The sequence below is a fragment of the Labeo rohita genome, chromosome 1 (genome assembly GCF_022985175.1).
Source record: "Labeo rohita strain BAU-BD-2019 chromosome 1, IGBB_LRoh.1.0, whole genome shotgun sequence".
Classification (NCBI taxonomy): domain Eukaryota; kingdom Metazoa; phylum Chordata; class Actinopteri; order Cypriniformes; family Cyprinidae; genus Labeo; species Labeo rohita.
Genome location: NC_066869.1, coordinates 34,171,280 through 34,195,283, shown reverse-complemented (window position 1 = coordinate 34,195,283; position 24,004 = coordinate 34,171,280). Strand labels below are relative to the sequence as shown.

Below are 24,004 nucleotides of genomic sequence, written 5' to 3'. Positions count from 1 at the left end.
CAACTCCAGCATATGGATGGCATAGGTATAAAGATAGAATGCACCATTTATGTCTTTACTTTTGCCACGCTTTTTTAATAACTCCAGTAGTTTCATTGAGACCTTAAAGCAGTTGATGAAAGCCTCTTTATGTTGGCACTGCATATGTATATAATGTAACTGGAGCGTCTAATAATTTCAGCAGTCTCAGAACATGCCTCCAGCTGATAAGTATCCAGACACAGTGGAAACTAGGTGATGAACAAACCAGTTTCCCAAATAATACATCTAAGGTGGTCTCAGTGTAGCATTAACTAAACTTGTATTGCACTGATGCAAGCCAGGCTTGTTACAGGGAACCTACATGAATTAAGATAACATTAACAAACCTAAAAGCTATAATAGGGTAACTTTAACCTATGATACTCAGGGGTGGGGCCACAGACTGGTAACATAAACAGCAGATGGAGAAACAACATTTAAATAAATAACCAAACATACAGGCTGTATAACCAGTTAGAATGTTTTTGGTAGAGGCCTAAAAGAAGGACATGGTTACAACAATGGGTTTATTAGTTTAGACCAAACTACCATGCCTTACCAGTAGATTTCAGGAGGTAGGTGTCACATACTGCAATAGATTAGCCTCCGGATCATCTTAAAAGCTTTTAATTTAAAAGAAAGGAAAATAGAATCTTACATCTTTCTGAGAGTAAAACATTGCACCAAAATACACTGTACATTATAACAATGGTTCTAGTCAGAAAATAAAACAAAACAGGTAGCAGTTTGGGTTTGGTAGTGCAACAAGAACATGACCCTGGTTGTAAATTAATGCTTAAGTGATTTTCCACAACTTGGCAAACAGTCTAAATTCACAGGAGTTGTAAGAAGGGTTTCCATAAATACAGAAAATAAATTGACACTACCATCGTTTTCAAATTTCAGAATGCATTGAGTACTTTTTAAAGTGGCCAGTTTTTGTCTGACACGTTAACAGCATTAAAAGACCAACGTTGCTTAAAAAAAAAAAAAAAAAAAAAAAGAAATATTCACAAAAATCCCATTTAAAGAGCTCTTACAACACAAAAGACGACTATAAAGTGTAAAGAAATGTGAAATGAACTTGTCTTCGCCAGAATTATACAACAGTTTGTCTTAATGCTGAACTTAATGCTGAGATTTGGGCAAACCAAACAACATACTTCTCTTGTAACCTGTGATACTCCTTCATGTAACTAGATCTTCTTATTGGCGGCATCAAAAATAAAATCCAAGGGAGATTTTAAAAGGTAAATAAAACATTTTACAATCATAAAAACACAAAATAAGTTTAAATAGTGCAACAAGTGTCTTAAAGTTGTTTTTTGCTACATGACGCTTGCCGAGGTTGCGTGTCATAATGCTTGTGATACTCAGCCAGACCACTGTTGAAAGGCACCTTATGATAGAGTTCAAGAAAATGTGTTGCCCAAAACTGGTCCCAAGTTATTTCAATGACCCTGAAAAGCATAAATTGGAGACATTTAGATTTGAGTTCTTAAAGAAATATAGTCTACATAGAACATGCACTGTTTTTAAACCTTTATATGATTAAAAAAACAATAATTATACATTTTAAAAGCAGACCATCCACACTACCAGAATCAATATAAGGTAACAATACAAAAGCATAAAAAAAAGCCAGAAATATACTTCATGCCAGTATGGTCAGGTTGAACATTAACTGATTATCCCTTTTATATTACTTTTCCCATTGTTGTTTAGTCTTACGATTGCGTATTATCAAGGGATTATATTTCTTCTTGAGAAATATAACTTCTTCACTCTAGAGTTGACTCAAAAATGAAAATTGTCATGAATTACTCTCCCTCATGTCGTTCCAAACCCATAAGACCTTTGTTCATCTTCAGAACACAAATTAAAATATTTTTGATGAAATCCGAGAGCTTTCTGACCCTGCATAGACATCAACGGTACTGCCACATTCAACGCCCAGAAAGGTAGCAAGGACATTTATAAAAAACAGTTGATGTCAGAAGTTAATTATTTTACCAAAATAAGAGGGATCACACAAAATGCTTATTTTTTTATTCAGTACTGACCTGAATAAGATAAAGAATAAGAATAACCTCACATAAAAGACGAAAATAATAGCTGAATTTATAAAAATGATCCTGTTCAAAAGTTTTCATACACTTGATTCTTAATACTGTGTGGTTACCTGAATGATCCACAGCTGTGTTTTTTTTTGTTGTTGTTGTTGTTGTTGTTGTTTAGTGATAGTTGTTCACGAGTCTCTTGTTTGTCCTGAACAGTTGAACTCTCCTGTTCATCAGAAAAATCTTTCAGGTCCCACAAATTCTTTGGTTTTTCAGCGTTTTTGTGTATTTGAACCCTTTTCAACAATGGTTATGATTCTGAGATCCATCTTCTGACGCTGAAGACAACTGAGGGACTCATATGCAACTATTACAGAAAGTTCAAATGATTCTTCAGAAGGAAACACAATGCATTAAGAGCTAGGGGTGTAAACTTTTGAACAGAATGAAGATATTTTTGCCTAAATATCATATTTTTTTCCACTTAGTACTGCCCTTCAGCAGCTACAGAAGATACATACATGTTTCCCAAAAGACGCAAGTTAAATTTACCCTGATCTTTAAATTGCAAAAGTTTTCACCCCCGGCTCTTAATGCAAGTTTCCTTCTAAAGCATCAGTGAGTGTTTGAACCTTCTGTAATAGTTGCATATGAGTCCCTCAGTTGTCCTTAGTGTGAAAAGATGGATCTCAAAAATCACACAGTCTTTTGGAAAGGGTTCAAATACACAATGCTGAAGAAAAAAAAAAAAAAAAAAAAAAAAAAAACATTTGTGGGACCTGAAGGATTTTTCTGATAAACAGAAGACATTTTAACTGTTCAGGACAAACAAGAGACTCATGAACAACTATCACTAAACAAAACAAACAAACAAACAAACAAACAAAAACAGCTGTGGCTCATTCACGTAATAACACAGTATTAAAAATCAAGGGTATGTAAAAATTTTTAACAGGGTCATATTTATAAATTGAACTATTATTTTCTCTTGTGGACTATATGTTAACGGCTTTTGTGAGAAATATCTTAAAGGACAGTACTTAAAAAAAAACATGCATTTTGTATGATCCCTCTTATTTTGGTAATATAATTATTACATAATTGTATGTAAACTTTTGACTTCAACTGTAGTGCATATGACATTAGTGTTTCAACCTTAAATTTTATGAAGCTACGAGAACACTTTTTGTGCGCAAAGATAACAAAAATAACACCTTTATTCATGGTGCTCTCATGAATAAAGTTTTCCTTGCGCAAAAGTAGTATCCTCGTAGCTTTATAAATTTAAGGTTGAAACATTGTCACATGGACTACTTTAATAATGTCCTTCCAAACTTTCTGGGCCTTGAACATCTATGCAGGGTCAGAACGCTCTCGGATTTCATCAAAAATATCTTAATTTGTTTTTCCCGAAGATGAACAGTGCTGGATCTGATAACTCTGGTGTAAAGGCAAGATCTAACATCATGATGCTCAAAACCAAGCTCTTGTAGCTAGAAAGCATTTGCACTTGTGTACTTGCATAGAGTATGTTTCAGGCATAACAAAATAATGCTAAAAGATGACTTACCAAGCACAAAGTCACACCACCTTGCTCCCAGAACACCCCTGCTGCTCCTTGATTGTCTGAGTATTTTTGTTGGGGGAGATAGACTTGTGCTGCAACTTTTCCATTTGCCTCTCTTTCTTCCTCCCTTGCTCAGACTTTTTGGGGATGAGGGCGGCTGTACTGGAGAGTTAACTGTACTGGAAAGTGTCCCTCCCACCATGACATCCTCATTCTCCTCTTGCTGTGAGACATCATAGAGCTTTACTGTGCAAATGTTACATTCCTCTGTCGTTGACTTTGTGTTTGGGGAGTTGATCTTTTTCAGAAACACCCTGCACTCCTTTAGGGACTCTGGACTCCATGCTTTGGAGCTGATTCTGTTCGTCTTTGAATTATTGGCAATCCCATTCATTTTCTGAGGAGTTTTGACTAGAGGCTTTAATGCATTGTGAACTTTTGTGCATGGTCTGGGTGTCTTACCTACCAAGTTAGGCATTTCTTTCAACAGTTCTAGAGTCTGAGCACCTGAAGACATTGTCCTCATCTGGTCACGGAAAGCTTTGTGTGCCATATCACCTCCTAATGTTATCCTACGCCTGGTTTTAAACTTTAGCCTCGCTCTAAGCAAAGCCGTTCTGTAGACAACCCATGTGTTTCTAGACCTAGAGATTTGCTGCCTAACAACATGCCTCCGTTTAATTGGTGATGTATTAAAAAGCTTTCTCTTGGCATGTATCCTTGTTGACTTGGACAGCAATTCTTGTGCTCGTTTGTGCATTGAAGGACTCTTTGGGACGACTTTAGCAAATTTCTTGACATGCTTCCTGAGTCTCTCTGCTTGTGGACTTGGGCAAACATTGACTTTGCAGTTGGGTCTGCTGAGGTTGTAGTGAAAGACATCCTTGGGATTTCTTGCAGTGGCCTTCTTTACAATCGAAAGAGACTGAGTTTCTGTGGACTGCATGAACCAAGTACAGAGCTTCTCCATATTATAGTTTTTCTCAAAAAGCATTTTGATGGCAGAAGCAGACTTCTTAGCAGAACCTTTGATCTTCTCACAAGTTTTTGGTTTAAGATCTGACTTAGTCTCTCCTGATTTGTTAGTCTCGAGGACATCTGATACCCAAGTGTTGGACATCAGCCTAATCCTCCTAGCTAACTCTTCATTCAAAGTTTCAGGTGATGCTGTGGTGGGCCACCACCTGAAACCCTCATTTGACGAAAAAAGCGAGTCCACCGAAATGGTAGAATAACGAACAACGTCTTGTACGCAACTGACATTCTTGGTCTTCATGGAAAGTGCATTTTTTGGGAGCTCCTCTTGTCTGTTCTTTGCATTCTGGCTGGACTCACAGCTAACCTTATTCAGCAGTAGTTTTCGTGATCTGCGAACCAATGCGCAGGATCTAGCAGTAGCGACAGAGTGCAGCAAATGAATGGAGGGTTTCCGTTCTCTAACAGAATGCCTCACTGGTATGAGCTGCCCTCTGGTATTCTGATTACGTTCTTCTGGCGCATCCACTATATCCTTGTGAATGTCAGTAGGAATACAGATTGTCTTCTGCTCTTTGGAAGGTTGAAATTTAACAAGAAGAGTCTTTCTGAGCAGATGTGAGTCTTTTGTGTCCCTTTTTATATGTATCTTTCTTTGCCTTGGTGATGCTGTGGTGACAGTGACTGAGATCCCAGAAATTTTGACTTTGGGAGGTCTTCCTGGTTTTCTCGACACTGCCGTGTCACTCTGTCTTTGACATTTGATGTTGCTGCTGGAAGAGACGCATTTCCTGTCTTCAATAGGCATAACAAAATGGAGATCTTTAAGCAGATCATTGCTTGACTTTCCAGAACACGTTTCACTGTACGTTTCATCATTTAGTTCTTCATAAACATGTTCCTGTGCTGGGAAATTATTCAAATCTTCAGAAACGACTCTTTTTGCCCTTCTTGACCTTCCGTACACTATGGTGATTTTTAGATTTTTGTTTCCATCATCCTTACAAGACTTCTCTGTGGTTCTATCATTTTCTGCACTGGAACTAGTTGCACCGGTTGAAGAACTTAAGTCTGTTGTTTTGGGTTTTGGAGGTCTGCCAATGGGACGTTTTACAGACTTCACAATATGTGGTCCTATTTTCTTGGGACGCCCAGGACCCCTTTTAACTGGAGTTGTTTGTGGTAGTGTTTCTTGGATTTCACCTTCATTGTTTGAACAACTGGGCAGTACTGCATCAAGTGTAACCACTTTTGGTGAAGTGCACTTGTTCCCACCACGTTCAACGGTTCTCCCTGGAGCAGATTCGAGGACTGGATCCTGGAAATGGTCATCAAGAGTACTACCTGCCCATGAGGATTCCACACATGGATCAAACATCTCTCCATGGGAACTTGAGCTTGAGGCAGCTGCTTTGAGAGTATATTTTACACCATCTTCACCTGTCACAGAGGAAACAAACATGAGCTTTATTGGACTATCATATTTCAGTCCAGACAGTCTTGGGTTAGCTTGTCGTCCACTTTCTGTGGTAGTAAAGTTAGTCATAGTTTCAGTAGGACTGTGTGAGTCAGTGTTTAGACTGTTGGTTTTATGACGTTTAGGTCTTTCTGTTGGCGAAGGGGAATTCTGGCATGGTTTCCTTTTTCTTGCACTCTCCTTATCAGGACTCCTTCCATTATCCTTGTGCTCACATGGTGGCTCTTTTTTCAATGGAATCTCATCTTTTGATGAAGCTATACTCTGTGGCACATCTTCTCGTTTAACCTCCGTTTGAAAAGGCTGTTTGTCACGTATATCACTTGGGCAGGCAATTTCTTCTGTAGAGCCAAGTTCTGTTGAGGTGCTATCCTTTGGGGAATGCTTGGTGAATATACTTTCTGAAAAACAAGCTGCAAAATACATTTTCCGTGGCTCAGTAACATACGATGAGAAACGCTGAGGTGGTACAATATTTCGTCTGGCCCTTCCAACTTGAACAGCTAGATTTTCCTCTTTATGGGTTTTGGCTTTTAACTTCCGATCACAATCAGTTGTTTGCAATTGTGTCCCTTCGTCAAGAGGCAGTGGTTCTGGTTGGTTTTCTTGGCTCTCTTGATTATTCGGTGTCTCCTTAGTTTGTGCATGTGTGGTTAGATTTTCTAAAGTATCTTTTACAGGCTCTGTGGATATTCTGTCTGACCTTCTGCATTCAGATTGTTCAACAAGAGAGTATGTTATCTGTGCAGCTTTAACAGTTTTTAAGGGCCTCTCTTTCTCAAACCCTAATTTCCTCTTAAAATATGACGGACTAAGTCTGGCCAGATCTCTTTTGATTTGCAAGCTCTGTCTTCTTGATGACGGAAGATCAGGTGACTTGCTCATGGCGACTAATGTTTCCAGTCTCTTACGGGAACGAGTCTGAGGGGATCGCTGTTCGGTGGCTACATGCTGTTGTAAAAGCTCATTAAGGTTGTAATCTTTGTCACTACTGTTGTGTAGCACCGTTGTTATAATCTCTGTTAAATGGGTGTCATCTCTTGTCTTGGAGATTTGACTGGCATTGGTAAGAAGATTTTGGTCCTTCTCTGAGGGTTGGATACTCCTGAGCTTTTCAGTGACTCTGTCCATTAGATCTCCTATAAAAGATCCACACTGGTGGTCATTTTCCTTCTCAGCTTGCGTATGCAACATTACAGCCTTTTCACAACATTCATCAGGAGATTCCACACAAGTGCTAGAGTACAAAGCCGTATCTTCATCCTCAGTTCTGTGAGGTAGGAGAGAGGGAGGTGCCATGTTTAATGACTTGCAGTCCTGAATTTGGAAGATACTGGACTTGACAGCTATTTTACAGTCCAGGTCCACTGGCTTTGGTGATAGTGGTGGCGGAGAGGGGCTACGGCTTCCTTTACATCTATTAAGAGTGTTACAATCACCCTGATGGGTGGTTAGGGTTCCTCTTATATGAGAAATGTAGGTATGATCACCATTGTGCTGATGCTGGCATGAGGGTTGTTTTGAGTGAGTACAACAAACGGCGGGGTTAGAACAGATATCTTGGCTAACACATGCCAGAGATGTATTTTGGCAGGAATGGCCATGAATGTTCCTCAGACAGACGCATAGAGGAGAAAATGCACATGTTGGAAGCCTACAAGCTGTTCTGCAACAAATGGCAGCACTTACTGAGCAGTCACTTAATGAAAGTATTGGGGCCTCATTAAGTGATTTTTTATCAGCATGGCAACAGAGGGATCCGGCCTTAAACTGTCTTCTGTGAGCATCCCGCAGCGTTACTGAGATGTTGTAATCTTCCTGCATGTCCTTTAAAATACGATAGAGTAGCAGTCTATGATGGGAACAGAGCGAAGACAGGACCTTCTCCAACACAGTGACGGCTTTTGAACCATCTTCCTTCTCCAGTCTGGACTGCTCTTCCACGCTTGGCCCTAAGGAACTACATAAATAAATTGGGTTAAGTCATTACTCAATCACTGAAATAATAAGCTTTTCATGAATGTGAGCTGAGCTTCACCTCTCATCTCTTTTTCACGCCGCTATAATGTGCAATACATTTGAATTGGATTAAAGGATTTACAAAATCCTACTATAAGACATATTACAGAATTATAAAGTTTGCATAGCTGTATTTAAACAAGCACTGCTCATCCTGTTAAAGACACCACATTGGATTGCAAAGATGTAATATCCATACATATATTTAAAAAAAATGTGTAAATGCCACATAAAGCATTATTCCACCTCTGTATTTACAAAGTACAAACAACTCTGTACATGGAACAATTTTTTATTGGTAACTTGAAGGCAAAGGATGGCGATTGTAGCAACGCTTACACTCAGGAAAACTATACAGAATATGTAATTATTTTAATCAAACCTGAATAATTTTGTTTCCTGATGAATCAATGTGTCTCCTGACAAAACCAATTACAAACCAACAACATTTGCAGGCAATACGTTGTCTATTTTGAAATTAAAATACAACCACCAAGGGGTAACAGATTTGTTAAGAGAATGTTAAAAATAAAAGTATATAAATTGCACACTTTTAAATGTAGGATAGTTAAAACACACAAGAGGAATATGCCTTCAGTATTCCATCTTATTACAATTAATTTAATTTTTCCTTTGATTAGCCTTACCCTAATCCTGAAATGTAAAAAACAAAAAACAAAAAACAAAAAAAAAAAAAAAAAAAAAAAAAAACAAACAATATATTTCAGACACAAACACATGCTTAAATGACCAATTAGCTTTCCTTAGTTTTTCCCCCATTTCAAGTTGATCAAAACATCAAAGATTAAATAGATATTAACCTGCCTTAGATTAAATAAAAAAAAAAAAAAAAAAAAAAGGAACGTTGAGGAACGTTACAGGACAAAAACTCACTTATGCATGCAAGTGCAGTAAAGCATTTCACATATCGATGTGCAAGAGCAACAAAGTGCTTTAACACAAAACTAACACAACATTTAAACTTCATATTCTGATTACATCGAAAGAAATAACACACAACACAAACACAATTAGATATTAGAATCAGAGGGAATAATACAAAAAAATCAATCTTAGTGCAACAAATATATGCATAAATAACTGATTGCAAAATGATTCATATCCTGCACCCGTTATGAGTATGAAATTACACATTTAGAAAAGGCCTAAATTGGTGATATTGATCCATTTGATGATCCATCTATAATCAAGCCAAACTGTTCCCAGAGGGGAAAAGAGTAAAATCTAATTTAAATAATTTTAGATTATGCCTTTCTGATCTATTACTACTCCTGAACAAACTGTAAAAACAAATTGGCTTTCGATAAACCATATTTGGCTCCAATCCTTAGGGCCCTTATTTTGATATAAAAGAACAGTTCTAACACAATCATGCTCTATGTTTCTATAGGACTGTGGTTACCCTGAGAATACTAATGTTTTTTTTGGACTGAAATTATACAGGACACTAATACGAACAGAAAAGAGAAATAATAGAGATAGACGTTCCCCACAGGGAGCCTAAAAGTATCCATATAATGAAAACGAGTATATGGTTTTAAAAATCTGAATGGCGTTAACGCTTACATGACCACCCTTTACATTAAAAGTGAAAATGTGCCTGTGACATAGCTATCCCCGAGAAAAAAACTAACAATTTTAAGTTACATTGGTAATTATGGTAACGGTATATAAATCCACAATACAGATTTTATATACGATCCACAGTAGTATATAAACTTTTTTTTTTCTTCTTCAAAGATTTATGTAAAACTGCTACTGGCCTGCAATAACCGAGCAGTAGCTGTAAAAGCAGGCACTGTTTTGTTAATTTTAAGAGCTGTGAAGAACATTCAGGGTGGTTTGATAAATGCTTACAAATTAAATTTAAGAATATATCAGTAAATCTCTTTTCTTTCTTTTTTTCTCTTCTTTTTAGGGAGAAGGGGAATTTAACTTTGAGGAACAACAAGAGGTAAACCATTTACAGAACATTCACAACACAAAGATAAACACATTAACATTGCATATTGAAATGTTCATATTTCCAAAGCTTCGATCACAAAAATGTACATTTCAGCTACACTTTGCAAAGCACTGAAAGTATACTTGTGAATCAGGTATCTGAAAAAAAAAAGCCATTTAAAAAGTCAGTGTATGGCAATATTTTTCATATCAAGTACGAAACAATAACCTGTATCACAAGTATGTGTGCAACTTTTGTAGAGTGTAACTGAATCTTATATTCCAACTATACAAGCTTCTAAATTAAGTAAAAGAAAAAAAGTCCATGCTAAAAATACGGACTTGAGGAGTTGAATGAGCAGTATAGTATCATAAAATGAACAGTTGTATAATAGGTCATTAAAAGCTATAGTAATCAGTAGCATGAAAAAAAAAAAAAAAAAAAAAAAAAAAAAAACCACCACAAAGCAAGAGCAGCAAAACTATAGAAACCTGGACATAAAAACAAAAAGCAATTTAGAGTAGCACTTGAATCAGGCTTTGCATTTCTGTCCCATGAAGTATGGACAAGGAAAAATTCTGATCCAAGTTCAGCAGCATTCTACTCTAAACTGCTTCATTCATGGAGTGTGTAAGTGGAGAAGAAAAAAAAGACCCTGAACTGTTTTGGTTTCAGCAAACGGATAATGCAAGGACGTCTTTAGTTTGAGGAACAACACAACATTATAAAGCAGAATTCAAATCTGCAAAGAGAATCTTGAGTGAGGACTTATACTGAAAAATTATTATTTTGCGCAAAACAAACATTCACTGAAAAGTGTTTTTTTTCCCTCCTGCATATCATTCTGACAGGCAGTACGTTGCATTTCTGACTAGAGTTGTCAAACGATTAATCGTGATTAATCACATACAAAAAAGTTTGAGTTTGCCTAACATATGTGTGTACTGTATGTAATTATGTATATATAAATACAAACATTCATGTATATATTTAAGAAATATTTACAAGTGTATGTATTTATTATAAATTTTATAGAATTTATATTATATATAAATAAAAAGATTTCTCTTAAACATATACAATAATTTGTGTTTATTTATATATACACATTATTACATACAGCACACACACACATAAATAAAACTCTAGCTTTTATTTTGTACACTATTAATCGCGATTAATCGTTTGACAGCCCAACTTACCCCATATGATTTGCTGAGCAGATTTGCAGGGAAAAAATGGAAAGGGGCAAGACATAAAATAGAAATCAATGTTGTGTCACTATCAGTGCAGAATGTGGGAAGTCTCATCCACAAAAAGCCTGAGATGGTCCAAGCTTTCACTCCAATGATCTGGCAACAGTCCTGATTAATGTACTTCATTAATACTTAATGAAACTGAGATAATTACCTATGTTATACAATAAAACTTGCCAATAAGCATAGTAGTCCAAAAAAGCGATATTTACATAGTGTTGTTCCTTTGCTGGAGTGGAAACTCGTACCTATATCTACCCATTGCATATAAGGATGGACATCTCCCACTGGTGAGTTAAAAGAGAAGTTACAGTCATGCTGTCACCAGGTTGCCACATAGACACCGTAAAAAATACTGTTTATAGACTTCAAATGAAATGACCAGTCGCTACAAAGACTAATTAGTGTAAAAGCTGCATACAACAATCATTAAGCTGAGATTAGCTTATGTATGAACAAAACCTGAATATTATATTTCTTTTAAAAGAGTAATTAACTTAGAAATCAACAGTGCTTTACAATATTTTAAATATATATATTCATATAGATATCCACAGTGAAACCCCTGAATAGATTTTTTTTTAAAGGCATGTTCTGTAACTTGATAAAATGTACCATTTAACCTGTGGTTGAGGATTCAAGTGTATCTTCCAAGTCTGAATGAGGTCCTGACTGCATGTTAAAAAAAAACAAAGCAAAAAAACAAATCCTTGTTGGCTGTAGTTTAGGCGATGTTTAGTTAAAACCATTTCTAGGAAATAGTTGAGGTTTTGGTTTTGAGTTAAGACTGTTTGTAGGCAGTAGATGAGGCATTGGTTGTTGTCCCTGACTTTCCGGAGCCTGAGGTTGCCGCTTCAGCAAGGCGGAGCTTCTTTTTTGGTGGGGTCTTGAGCGTGCCCGTTCGCTCTTTGACTTTGTACTCGAGGGTGCTGTGTGGAACCCCGTAGACGGACTGAGCTTTCGACACGCTCATCTTCCCACTAATCACCATTGCTATGGCTTCCTCCAGGATATCGTGGTCGTACTGCCGATAACGGCCCCGCTTTTTCCTTGGCTGCTTGTCTCGGCGGTCATCATCTCCGCAGTCAACCACGCTTCCGGTGACGCTCCCGCCGACGCTGCCGTTCTTCATGTTCAGACACAGTGGAGGCAGGTCACCCTGGAGTAGACGTGACTCGAGGCCCGAGTGGCTTTCCATCAAGCCCTGTTTCGGGAGAATGGTCTTCAGCTTGTGGAAAGCAGTGGAGCCGTCAGGGGCTTTGTTGGCTTGATACACAGCATCCACCAGGCCAGCCAGATCCAGCTGGGCTTTGGGCTGAGCACAGAAGCGTACCTGAGGGATTCGGATGTGCACAGCTGGCCCAGCAACAGGGCTCTGAGGAGATGTGGCTGGTTCGGTGCTGGCGAGAGACCTGTCGTTCTGCTCCCGCAGCTGCGAGACCATCCTCTGCAAGGTTAGGTGGTGAAGGTACGACGAAGCAGTCACGGCAGCCGGGAACTTTAGCTCGGTGTGCTCTGGTGACGCAAGTTTACATTTTCTTACTTCGGACTGCTCTGTCTGCGAGCGAGCCCATGCTGCTACCTTCTGCAGGATGAGCCGTGTGTCGTTGGTTGGGCACGGAGTCTCTGTGGCCTTGCCACTGTCGCCAAAAACCGACGGTTCCCCTGCCAATAAGGCCTCTGTCTGGAGCTGTAAGGTTTTCTGAGGTATCCCGTATAGTATGGCTGCTTTGTGAATGTCCAGTGATCCAGACCGAATATCTTTCAAGGCTTTAGAGAGCAAACCTTCTGCAAACTCAGAGCTGCGATCCAAATAGTCCTCTCTGATTGGTCTCCTAAGGGGAGGTGGGTGGGAGGATGAGAAACGAACGGGTGAGCGGACCAATGACAGGACGCACTCAGGGTCCACTCCTTTACTGCCTTGTCTTTTGGTAACATCACTCGCTTCTCAATTGTCTGTATAACACAAAGCCTTTGAGTTGTCTGGGGATAAACACTTTTTGGTTTTGGCCTTAGGTTGCAAACGATACTTCTTGGAAGGACAGTCTCTCGTCAATTGTGTGGAGAAAGACAAGCGTCTATGGGAGTACTTCCAGTATCTTTGCAATGCAGATGCGTTTTGTACGACTCAGGTATTTATTTCTCACGTGAAAATAATATTGCATAAATCAATGAATAGATCAATAAACAAATGAATAAATACAGGCGGTACAAAGGAACAAGTAAAGCCCCTGACTGCTGGCAAATGTGACGTTACCTTCCAACAAGTTAGAAAAGAGTCAACCCTTTGGCAGTGCAACACAACAACCACTAAATTATACAGAACACACATCAAATGTATGAAAAGTAGAATTTGTTCAGACAAAACAATCAGATAGGATACAAATGAAACAAAGATTCTGAAATAAAATATTTTTTTTTTTTTAAATAAAAATCTCATCAATATTACCATTGTGGTAGCCAACTTTTCTTTGGCTTTGGTAGAATAAGAATAAACAGTCAAACACACAACTTGGTAAACAAGACAGGAAAAGCTGAAGTACTTACCCTGAAACCTTTCTTGGAGTAGTTTCATTTTCTGACGATGTGTTTTTCTTAGAGAGGTCAAGTACTCCATCTACTATGAAAGGTAATCCATGAAAAAAAGCAGCAATTAATAAAGGTGGAGAGAAATGCACAAGATCATTGCAAGTAATGAAATATTCACATACTCTGTAAATTCACCCTGTTTATTCAGAGTTGCGTACCTTTCAGAGATAAGCATAATTAATAAAAGTCAACAGACTAGATTCTCTGAAAACAATGAAAAATGTCTGAAATTTAACAGCGCTCTAATATTACAGAGCTACAAACTCCTGAATTTGCCAGTTTGCTGGTCTCTTGAAGTGAAAACTGTTGATTTCCATAAAAAATAAAATAAAAAAGAAATAATAATAATAATAATAATAATAATAATAATAATAATAATAATAATAATGGTTTGTTTTTGGTGATTACCTGGCAGGGCCTGAGAAGCTCGGCTGATGGTGAGGTCCAGAGGCCCATCAGGATCCGGCTGATGAGGGAGAAGCTCAGAGTTGTCATTCAGGCCATTCAGGCCCTCGTGAGCCTGGCTTTTACACGCATACTCTAAGGCAAACCTCCGTATCATCTTGCGCATCAGCTCCTGCGCTACCAGTGGTATACTGGAATCGCAGCTCTGAGGGAATTCTAGGAAATTAAACAATACAGAATTGGTTAAAGAACTCATTTCTTGTACTTGCAAAACATAAGCTCCTTGCGTAAAAACACATTTTCTACTTTTACCACATTAAAACAATGCATTTCAAGAATTTATAGCTGATAAACTGAACTTCCATCATGCACACATTGCTTACAAAACAACAACCGTAACAAATCTGAAAGCTTGCTCTCTCTTTCCTCATGTTCCATCATATTTTTTGGACACGTGTATGTACACAGGCTGTCACAACAATGTTTCCAACAACATGGGCCAAATCATGTAAAAAGTGGCATGCAGTATATTATTTAAGCATCAACAACCTGCTCCAACAAAATAATTGCTGCTCAAAAGAATAAAACTTAAGGTGGTGTTAAAAGTGCATAATATATTGATTATTAAAAATTAATATTTCTTCTGTAGAGCAGAGAGAATTAGTTCTGCTTTACGGTGTTGGTCGTTAAAAAAAAAAAAAAAATTTACTCTTTGAAATATTTGTAAGACTAATCAGAAACATCATTTGTAAGGGTCATATAAGCCTTTTGATAGCGGTACAGAAAACACTGCAGTGAAATGTAAACATTTTATAAATTTAAACACTTTGTCAAATGTGATGCAAAAATGTTGTGACAAGAAGTGATGGTCCTCTTGCTCCAACGCTCTCATGAACCAGTGTTGGAGCCCTGCATTGAGCTCTTTTTTTTACTGCGCTTTACAACTTTATTAAACATCACGCACGTCCCAAATTACCATTCACGTGCTGTCTGAAAGAGGCGCTTTCTGTGCACGCACTTCTGCTATGAGTTAGTCAGTGCGAGCACTGCATTAATTTCTTTTTCGCTACTTATTGCGCTCAACTCTTTTTAACATCTAGCATGTCCCACACTTTTTCTTCTCATTCATGCATGTTTCTTTATCACTTTTCGGTCAGATGTGTATAATTTAAGCAGTACTGTGCTACGCAGATGTATTTGAATGCCACAGAACAAACAATATAACAAAATCTCTAATAATAAAGCCCTTATACTGTCACCCCACCCAGCCCTAGTTTATAGTTTAAAATACTGATATTTTTCCCAACATGTGTATCGTTTAGCTTCAGAAGACACTAACTCCTTCACTGGGATCATAAGGATTAGTAGAGAATTTTCATTTTTGGGTAAAGCATCCCTTAATATTGGACACAAACTGAAAAGATTGACAATTTTGGTTTCTAAATGTCTTTTTAAATTTCAATGGTTTTATGCACTTACTAAAGAATCATTCACACCAAATACACTTTTTTTTTTTTTTTTTTTTCTCAAATTAAATATTTAAGAGGCCCGATTAAAATGTACTATTACCCTGAGAGCATTACCCTGTACTTCAAACTGGATTATCAACCAGGCATTCTGCCTAGTTTCTACCAAGTGACAGAATTTACAACACAATAACATAGCGTAGGGGTGGGCGATTGGACCATTTTGTATCTTGACCAATCGTCCACAATCTATAATTGAATGAGAAAGCAAAGCGTGTGACGCGGTTGATATTATAGGAATTATTGTCATCTGCAAGGAGCTGTGAAAGAGAACCGAATCTGGTAATGACATACTGGCAGGAGTTTTTTGTGCCTGTGCTCTGAATGAGAGCAATGTACATGCAAAGTATTTTTTAGTTTTAGGTTTGCGCTTAAACTGTCAAATACACACAAAACTGTCTAAATGCCCATTTTGGCAGGTATTCACGTAAACACCCTTGGTTATGTTTTAGGTGAATGTGTGTTATATTAGATCCATGCAGTCAGTCTTGAAGTAACTGCAACCAAATATGCCTGCTGCTGTCTGTGTCATTAATGCTAATCAAACAACAAAAGAAAGAGGGAGGGGGAAAAAAACCCCTAAAAATTCCTCAATGTTGACTGAATTGTTTATGTGGCTTAAAAAAAACCTAAGTATATTTCATTCATGATCAGTTTTTTTTTATTCAGCAGTTTTGTATTTACATTTTATTACTTTATTCATTTTCTGTAGTATTTCTTCTGAACACTGTATTTCCGTAGTGTTGTTCTGACCTACATGAAAAATGTAAAGCACGGTTTACTTTGTTTGGATCTTTGTTCTATTGCTTTTCATTTGTTTCTCTGTTCTGACTGTTTAATTGTCTTCAGAAAGCTTGAAAACTTTTTACTTCTATTAGTTGCACAGCCTACTAGTTTTTACCGCTCAGTAACTTGCAAAATATTCTTAAATCAACATAAAAAAGAATTTGAATTTGAATAAATTGAATATTATTATCACCATCAATTACCCAGGGAGCAAAAAGCCATGTGAATAGAAATTACATAGTTCTAAACCAATGGATTGTTTTGAAATTTCATTCAAACTTTGTTTCTGATCACAAACTGCAGCTAATCAGCAAACAAGCAGCATTCTTATTAATTATTCCAACAGAAAAAAATTAATTAACCTCAAACCTCTTAAACTTTTAGCAACATCAGTTTTAACATGTGACCCTGTCTGTGAAAACCCAGTTGAAGTCTTTTCACAGTTTTCTACATAAAATCATCCTATAAAATGTAAAGAATATTCTGTGAAAATATAACCTTGATCTTTCATTTTGACTAAGTTCGGCCCTGTCAAAGGTTTGCTTAACTTCTGGCTCTGAAAATCATGTTTTTGAGAAATTCCAACATAAAAAGCTGTTTTTAAAAAAAAAAAAAAAAAAAAAAACAAACAAAAAAAAAAAAAAAACAAAATATCTTAACCTCGGTTCGGAGGTCACGGTTCTATATGATTTTGGTACAACAGGTAAAATATTATATCAAACACCAAAATATTATATCAAATTATAATATTATATATTAATATAATCTGCAGTACGTGTATACATACAAGGAATAAATACTTGAAATATTTTTGATTTAGTTAAAAAAACAAACCAAAAAAAAAAAAACACAACAACATGTAACGTAGCCTATATATGCGGACTTTTAGTTTATTTTTGTGACAGAAAGGAAACTGAAATGGCAGAAATAGACATTCTATTTGTTTTCTTTATTTACAAAAGAACTTTTACAGTGATGCATTATTCATAAGACAATACATGACTGTTTGATTTTTCTGTCATAAGGAAACAGTTTAAGTAATCATGCCAGCGCTCGCGCACACACACGAAACATATCAGTTCCAGGCCTCCAGCATTGCTAACTTGACAGCGCAGTTGGTACTTTATTAAAATAAAATACAGTGAACCAAACGCGCCCGCCTCATTGTTTCAACATTGGAATGTAGTACAAGTCTTTAATTTACATACTAAATAATAGTTAAGCATTTGGATACATCGCAAATATGGAAATATTATGGAATATTTGGATTTGTGCTGAATGAGATGGGTAGGATACACGAGCACAAAGCTCCACTTCGCAAACAGTTGAGTGCGCAAGCCTTTAAAGTAACGTTACACTCCTTTGTCAATGAGAGATGCGTTCAGAATCAGCACATTATCACTGTCTAGTGTTTTCAAATGCGCAACTCACGGCATTCGCTGCTCTTCTGCTGGCGGTTATCAAAAAGCGTTGCATTACTGCGGGCGCCCCCTTCTGGATCAAGGGTGAATTGCCTGTATTCATTGTAAGGCCTTATGCACCGAACAGAGATGTCTGTACCATGACGGTTTGGTACGAATACATGTATCGTTACAGCCCTAATAAATTCATATATAAAATATCTGTAAATAATCTCATTTATGTCTTTCTGGGCTACTGTGCAACATAGGAAGTAAATCCGGGACGGATTACTTACTTTATTTTTTATTTTTTATTTTTTTTAAGTAAGAAAAACTTATTGAATAATCAAATGTAAAAAAAATAACCATAGTCTTCAAAGTATGTATTTATTAATAAACTAATTGCTGTTCAAGCTAAAAAAAAAAAAAATTGTTCATCAAGTCATTCCCTCTTTTCTTTTAATGTTCGATTAATATTTATTGACACAGACAGCAGCAGGTTCATAATGAATAAATCTAATATTGTTACACATCAGATATTTTTCCCCATCCGTTACATACTGTCTTTCCATGCATGCTTTAGGTATGTGTCAGTCAGTGAGAGTAATGCATTTACATCTTTTTTGTGGCTTATTACGATTAATAAATAAAGTCCCACACTTTCTCATTCAGTAGTTTTCGCCCAGCCCTAGTCACAAGTCTCTCACCTTAAACAAGTAATAATTGGATGCCCAATTCTGTCTAGTTTAAACACAGTCTTAGAATATTACAAACCAATTTTTGCAAGAATCTTTTAGTTTAACTCAACCTTAAATAAACAAACAAAGGTAAGCTGCATTTTATTTTCTGCATTAAGCACTGTTTTACCCCAGCTGTCTGCAAACCTACCAGAACAGAGCTGCAATTCATTTTTGGATCATTACCCACCAGTCGAGAGAAAAAAAAACAAAAAAACAACACTGTTCTGGAACAATGGTAAAGTACATAATAGCCGTCACATTGACTTCACTCCCTATGGATAATAGAAATTAAAATGTATTTCTCACCCTTCTTACGAAATATAGCATTGAGGAATCGGTCTGCTTGGCACTGGAGTTTATCAGAGGTGGACAGGCCCTGAGGTGGGGGGGTTTCAGCAGGGGGTGGCGAGCCAGGCACGGCAACAGCAGGATGGTCCTATGTCACAAAAAGTAATAGCCAGTTAATGACACCTGGGACCGGTTGCATAAAAGGTTTGGACTAGTCTTAAAAAGTAAGTCATCTATATGTGTGTATGTATATATATATATTTTAAGACTGGTCAAAATTTGTAAAATTCAGTTACATAACTTAGATGAGTCTAAGTTGAATCCAAAATATGAGACTGATTATCCCTCAGTTAACTGCTAGCTGCTCAAACTAGTTCTTAAGACACTGTCATAACATAGAAGCTAAGTTTATACAACTGGTTGACTACAGTCTCACAGGCTTGAGTTGCCCTAAATAATAATTAATTTAGGGCAACTTACACTTAATTGCAATTACAACTTGTTTAACCACATATTATAAAGAGACTGCATTAACAAACACACAGAACAACAGCTGGTAAACACACAAAACAAATGCTGCTTGCCAAGTAGCACCCCGGAATCTTATTTGTGGCATTTGAGGTTAACTTACATTCAGTTTCTCTAGCTGCAGGTTGCAAAAAGAACAGTTTGCATTCATGGACCAGTCATCCACAGCCTCTGGTTCACACTCTAAAGGAAAATTATATGAATAACCATCAGCATCAGATAAGGCATGCTGAATTTTCTAAGAGCAAGCATAGATCAATATTTTCACAGACACAACATAAAACTCACCATCAAATATACTGAGATCTTGCAGCAGCCTTGGTCCATATATTCCCTCCAGTATACTTTCAAACCCTACAAACAAACAAAATATAGTTTTATTTGTATAAAATTCCAAGTGTGCAAAAAGAGCCCTAGGGAGAAAAACATTATCATAAACATGCAGACTGGTCACAACCCTTGTCTGCCAGCAAGTGGTGGCTGATGGTTTTGTTAAAAGGCCTATGCTTTATTTCCATCTGCATTGAATTTTTATTATTAAAAATTAAATCATTCTAACAAGTGCCCTAACAAATACTCAAATACTCACACCACACGAAATCATTAGCTAGGCATATGTAACAAAATTTCGGGGGGTCCTAATGTTATGATTAAAGTGTAAATATTATTATAGTTTATTTACATAAAAGTGAGCAAAGCTCATATCTGCAGTGCTGCTGAATCGTCTGCATGAATCATACCCTTCACAGCTACATTCACATTATGCCCTTAGGAGAAAAAAAAAAAAAAAAAAAAAAAAAAAAAAAACACATACAAAAGCTCACCCAAGTCACATTCTGCAAATATTTGTATATGATTCAACATATTTTGGTTGCACAAGTTTTTTTTTATGGAAGCATTAAAGCCACAAATGCCATGTTGTATCATGCAAGACATTAAACATGTTTGATAAACCATGTTTAATTAACCCATCATGAAAAATAGCCAGTTTTAAGCACATTCAAAGTCTGTATTTACCCTTGAAAACCTCAAAGGCCTTGACCTTCTTGACTGTATCCAACCCTTAAAACCATACAACAACTCACAACCTATTAAACTGACATTATTTTGATCAATTCCACTCTATTGTAGTAAAAACAAGTTTAACAACTAATTTTAATTTGCACAAATTCAATATATAACACCGTTTACAGCAACGCATCAAATGCATGTGAAGAGTTTAATATAAACCGGAGGTTAGTGATCCGTTTATACAGTAAATGTTAGTCACGTGAATATGTGGATTTAACATAACGCTGAGCACCGTAAACGCTGCCAAACAAGTGTCAACAGTACTATTTTACCACATTTTAAAATAGTAAACTAACAGTTAGGGGTGCCTATTCAGCTAACGTTAACGTTACCCGTTTTCAAAACATCAGGCATCAACAGCGAACGTTCGCTAATTTACTAAAAAAAAAAACATTCCCTAATGACTTCTTAAAACTGTACCACTTCGGGACATCTCGACAACAATCTATGACAATGGAGCAAATGATAAAATAATTCACACAAGGTATTCAAAAGCCGGACCCTAGTGATGCTCTATTATTATAATACAATCACACGGTCGTTTGTACATCGGCATTCGGTGCAGAAAGGGTCAGCGAGTGCAAAGCTAACTCGGTTATCGAGGAATCAAGAAGTAGGGACAAAGAAAATGGAGCCGGCAGAGCCCGCTTGGCCGTTGTCCGTTTTTTCTGTTAGCTACAAAAGCTACCTAGAGCTCGCCCGGACGACGGCTCTACGTAAATGTTATTTTTGAACTTGACACAAGCTCGCTTAGCAACTCCGAGAGCTAACAGCGGCTGGGGGGAGGGAGTTCCGCGAGAACCGGGAGAGAAAGAAACCGAGCGCAAGACTGAGCGGATGGTGCGATATGTCCGCTTATAAAACTACGCAAAGAAGGCTTTTTCATGCACGGGGTGATTTAATCTTACCGACACAGTGGATGAGTTTGTGTCGCCATGAGTCGAGTTCCCGCCGGAATCCTTTTCTTTCGGCCGTGCATTTGGAGCTCCGGCACTGGGTCGCCATTCTATCGTCCACCTTCCCCCCGGCTCTGAGCGTGACGTCACCGCACGTCATCTATATCGCGGCTCCGTTGATTGACACGTGTCAGAACATGATAGGGGCGGGGCTTATCGATGTAAACAACCTACGGTATATGCGTTTATTTAGTAAGATTGCTGGATAAATACTGTGTGCTGTTCGAATGAGGGAAATTACAGTTGCTATTTGGTGAACTGTATGCAGTGTACTTTAAAACTAGTGTTTAATCTCACTCAATGCTATGTGGTTAAGTTGACATGTCTGCACCTGTCATCTAAATGACTCGCGTACCAGTATTACTATTAAATAATATTCTTCCTGCCAGCCTTACTAGTGATAATCACCAATCACACAACTGTTGAGATCTTTACAATGTGTGCATAAACTATCAGCTCTTATGTAACAGTTTGTACTGTTTAATCATCAACCAGAAGCTGATTGTAATGGTAATTCCGTGCTACAATGCCTGCTAGTTTAATAATATTGTAGATGTGGCACAGAAAAGCAGCTTTAGCAGTCAGGAGAATCAACCAGATATTGCATTATGTCAACTACAAATTTAAAGATACAAATTATGGGCACATTATTTTCATCACTCAGTTGTTCTGTATGCATTTAACTGTGGCGAATCATGAATTATAAATCTACAGATGTGTCCTTTTGTGCTTATATTTCAGTATGTTATTAAACACAATGTGTGCCCCTCCCCCATTTCACTAAAGTGACACACATGCAGACACACACACTTCTAATGAATGTATATGAAGTCCAACTGTCCAGAAAGTGAAAGGCACTCAGAGAGAACAGATGGAGTTAATGCCCAGCTGAGCATCTATGTCACACACACAGAGAGAGAGAGAGAGAGAGGAGGGGGTGAGGGGTGGGGGTAGAGATATGAACAGAGAGAGAGAGAGAACATGTCTGTTCTACAATTCAGTACGCTGCTTCTAATTCAGATGTGCATGCAATTGATTTTATATTCCCCTTCTCCATTTTGGATCAATATACAGGTCATATATCAAAGTATCGATCAACGTGTTTTAATTTTACAAAGTGTCCATGTGTGTAAAATCCATGCTGATATCAGAGTGTAATCTGAGGTCATTTTGAACTAATTTTATCTCCTTGGATATCACGACAATTGCACTGCATGGCTCTCAGTTTGAACCTTGAATCTCAACCAGAATTACTGAATCTATTTTGTTATCTATAGACAAACATAATGCGAAAAAAGAAAAAATAGCTGTCTTAGCCTTACGAATAATGTATCTCTCTTTCCTCCTGTGCCTTGTTTGCTGTTGGTAATATTCCCCAACAACTATGCTCTGTAATGATTAAACTAAAATGTAGCATTTGTTTTCTTTCTCCTTTTGATCATTTTTTTATTGTTTGTGGAAAGACAATAAAAACATGTTCCAGTTTCTTTAATAATTTTGAGCTTTGCCATTTGAGTATAACAAGAATGACTACTTGCATGTATTCAGGCATGTTTTAAATTGCAAAGCTCTTTTAACTAACAGTAAAACAAATAGTGCAGAATTTTAAAAGAAACTGATTTATTGCACACACATATTTTGTTAATGACATCATTTAGACAGACTCCTGCATTGTGTAAAGCCATACCTGCTTTTGAAGTCTCTCTAAGGAGGTCTAACTTTTACTTTGAAGGAGTCAGACATATAAACTCATCTGATTCATCCCAATCTTGTTACTGTACACACAATGCTGACTCCCTGTAACTACATATTTTCTTATAGCTCATATGAGTCCCTGATGAAAAGAGCTCTTTTAGGTTGGTGGCAACCATGCCCCTCCTCCATAGCTACCATGGCTAAAGGTTTATGTATGTGCATGTGAGGGGGAGGTAGGGACAGCATTGTTCCACCGACAGGCATATTCATTATCATAAAGGACTGTGTCTATGTAAATCTTACTTGTTGAATAGTCCAAAAATGGGATTGGAATAACCAAAACATACAGCTAAATCTAATGAGAAATCAAAATTATTTTACACAGTGGTGATTTTGTATGAACTTGTTTGGAAACTCTGTTGAAAAATACAGCATATGCTGGTTATGTATGTTGTGAAGCTGGATCACGAATGATTTGCGTGAACATAGACGTATTTATGTAGATCGGGAGGCGCATTCCCTTCACAAACAAATGTAATCCACTGCATCTTTAGCGGTTCAGATGTCGGGAGTAAATGAAGACCACTATGTTCATTATAACATCTAGCAACACAACACCCCAGTCGCTCAATCAGAGATATTCTTGTCTAAGTTACATCCCTGCTCCGGCATCGAAACA

At 37.2% G+C, this 24,004-nt stretch overlaps 1 protein-coding gene across 6 annotated transcripts; it reads right to left on the bottom strand.

Moving 5' to 3' along the window:
• Positions 1–1,325: 1,325 nt before the first annotated feature.
• lcorl (ligand dependent nuclear receptor corepressor-like) lies at positions 1,326–21,709 on the bottom strand. Of its 6 annotated transcripts, none has more exons than XM_051106696.1 (8): positions 21,583–21,709; positions 19,892–19,957; positions 19,707–19,786; positions 19,094–19,223; positions 14,339–14,551; positions 13,889–13,961; positions 3,652–8,060; positions 1,326–1,481 (listed from the first exon to the last, which is right to left on the bottom strand). In XM_051106696.1, exons 1-8 carry the CDS (start codon positions 21,677–21,679, stop codon positions 1,468–1,470), a joined length of 5,082 nt encoding a protein of 1,693 aa, XP_050962653.1. In that variant the 5' UTR covers positions 21,680–21,709; the 3' UTR covers positions 1,326–1,467. The 6 variants fall into 6 exon arrangements, with proteins under 6 accessions (XP_050962653.1, XP_050962661.1, XP_050962670.1 ...); XM_051106704.1 differs by having other exon boundaries at positions 13,889–13,958; XM_051106736.1 differs by lacking the exons at positions 1,326–1,481; positions 3,652–8,060 and adding an exon at positions 8,953–13,176.
• Positions 21,710–24,004: the final 2,295 nt, after the last annotated feature.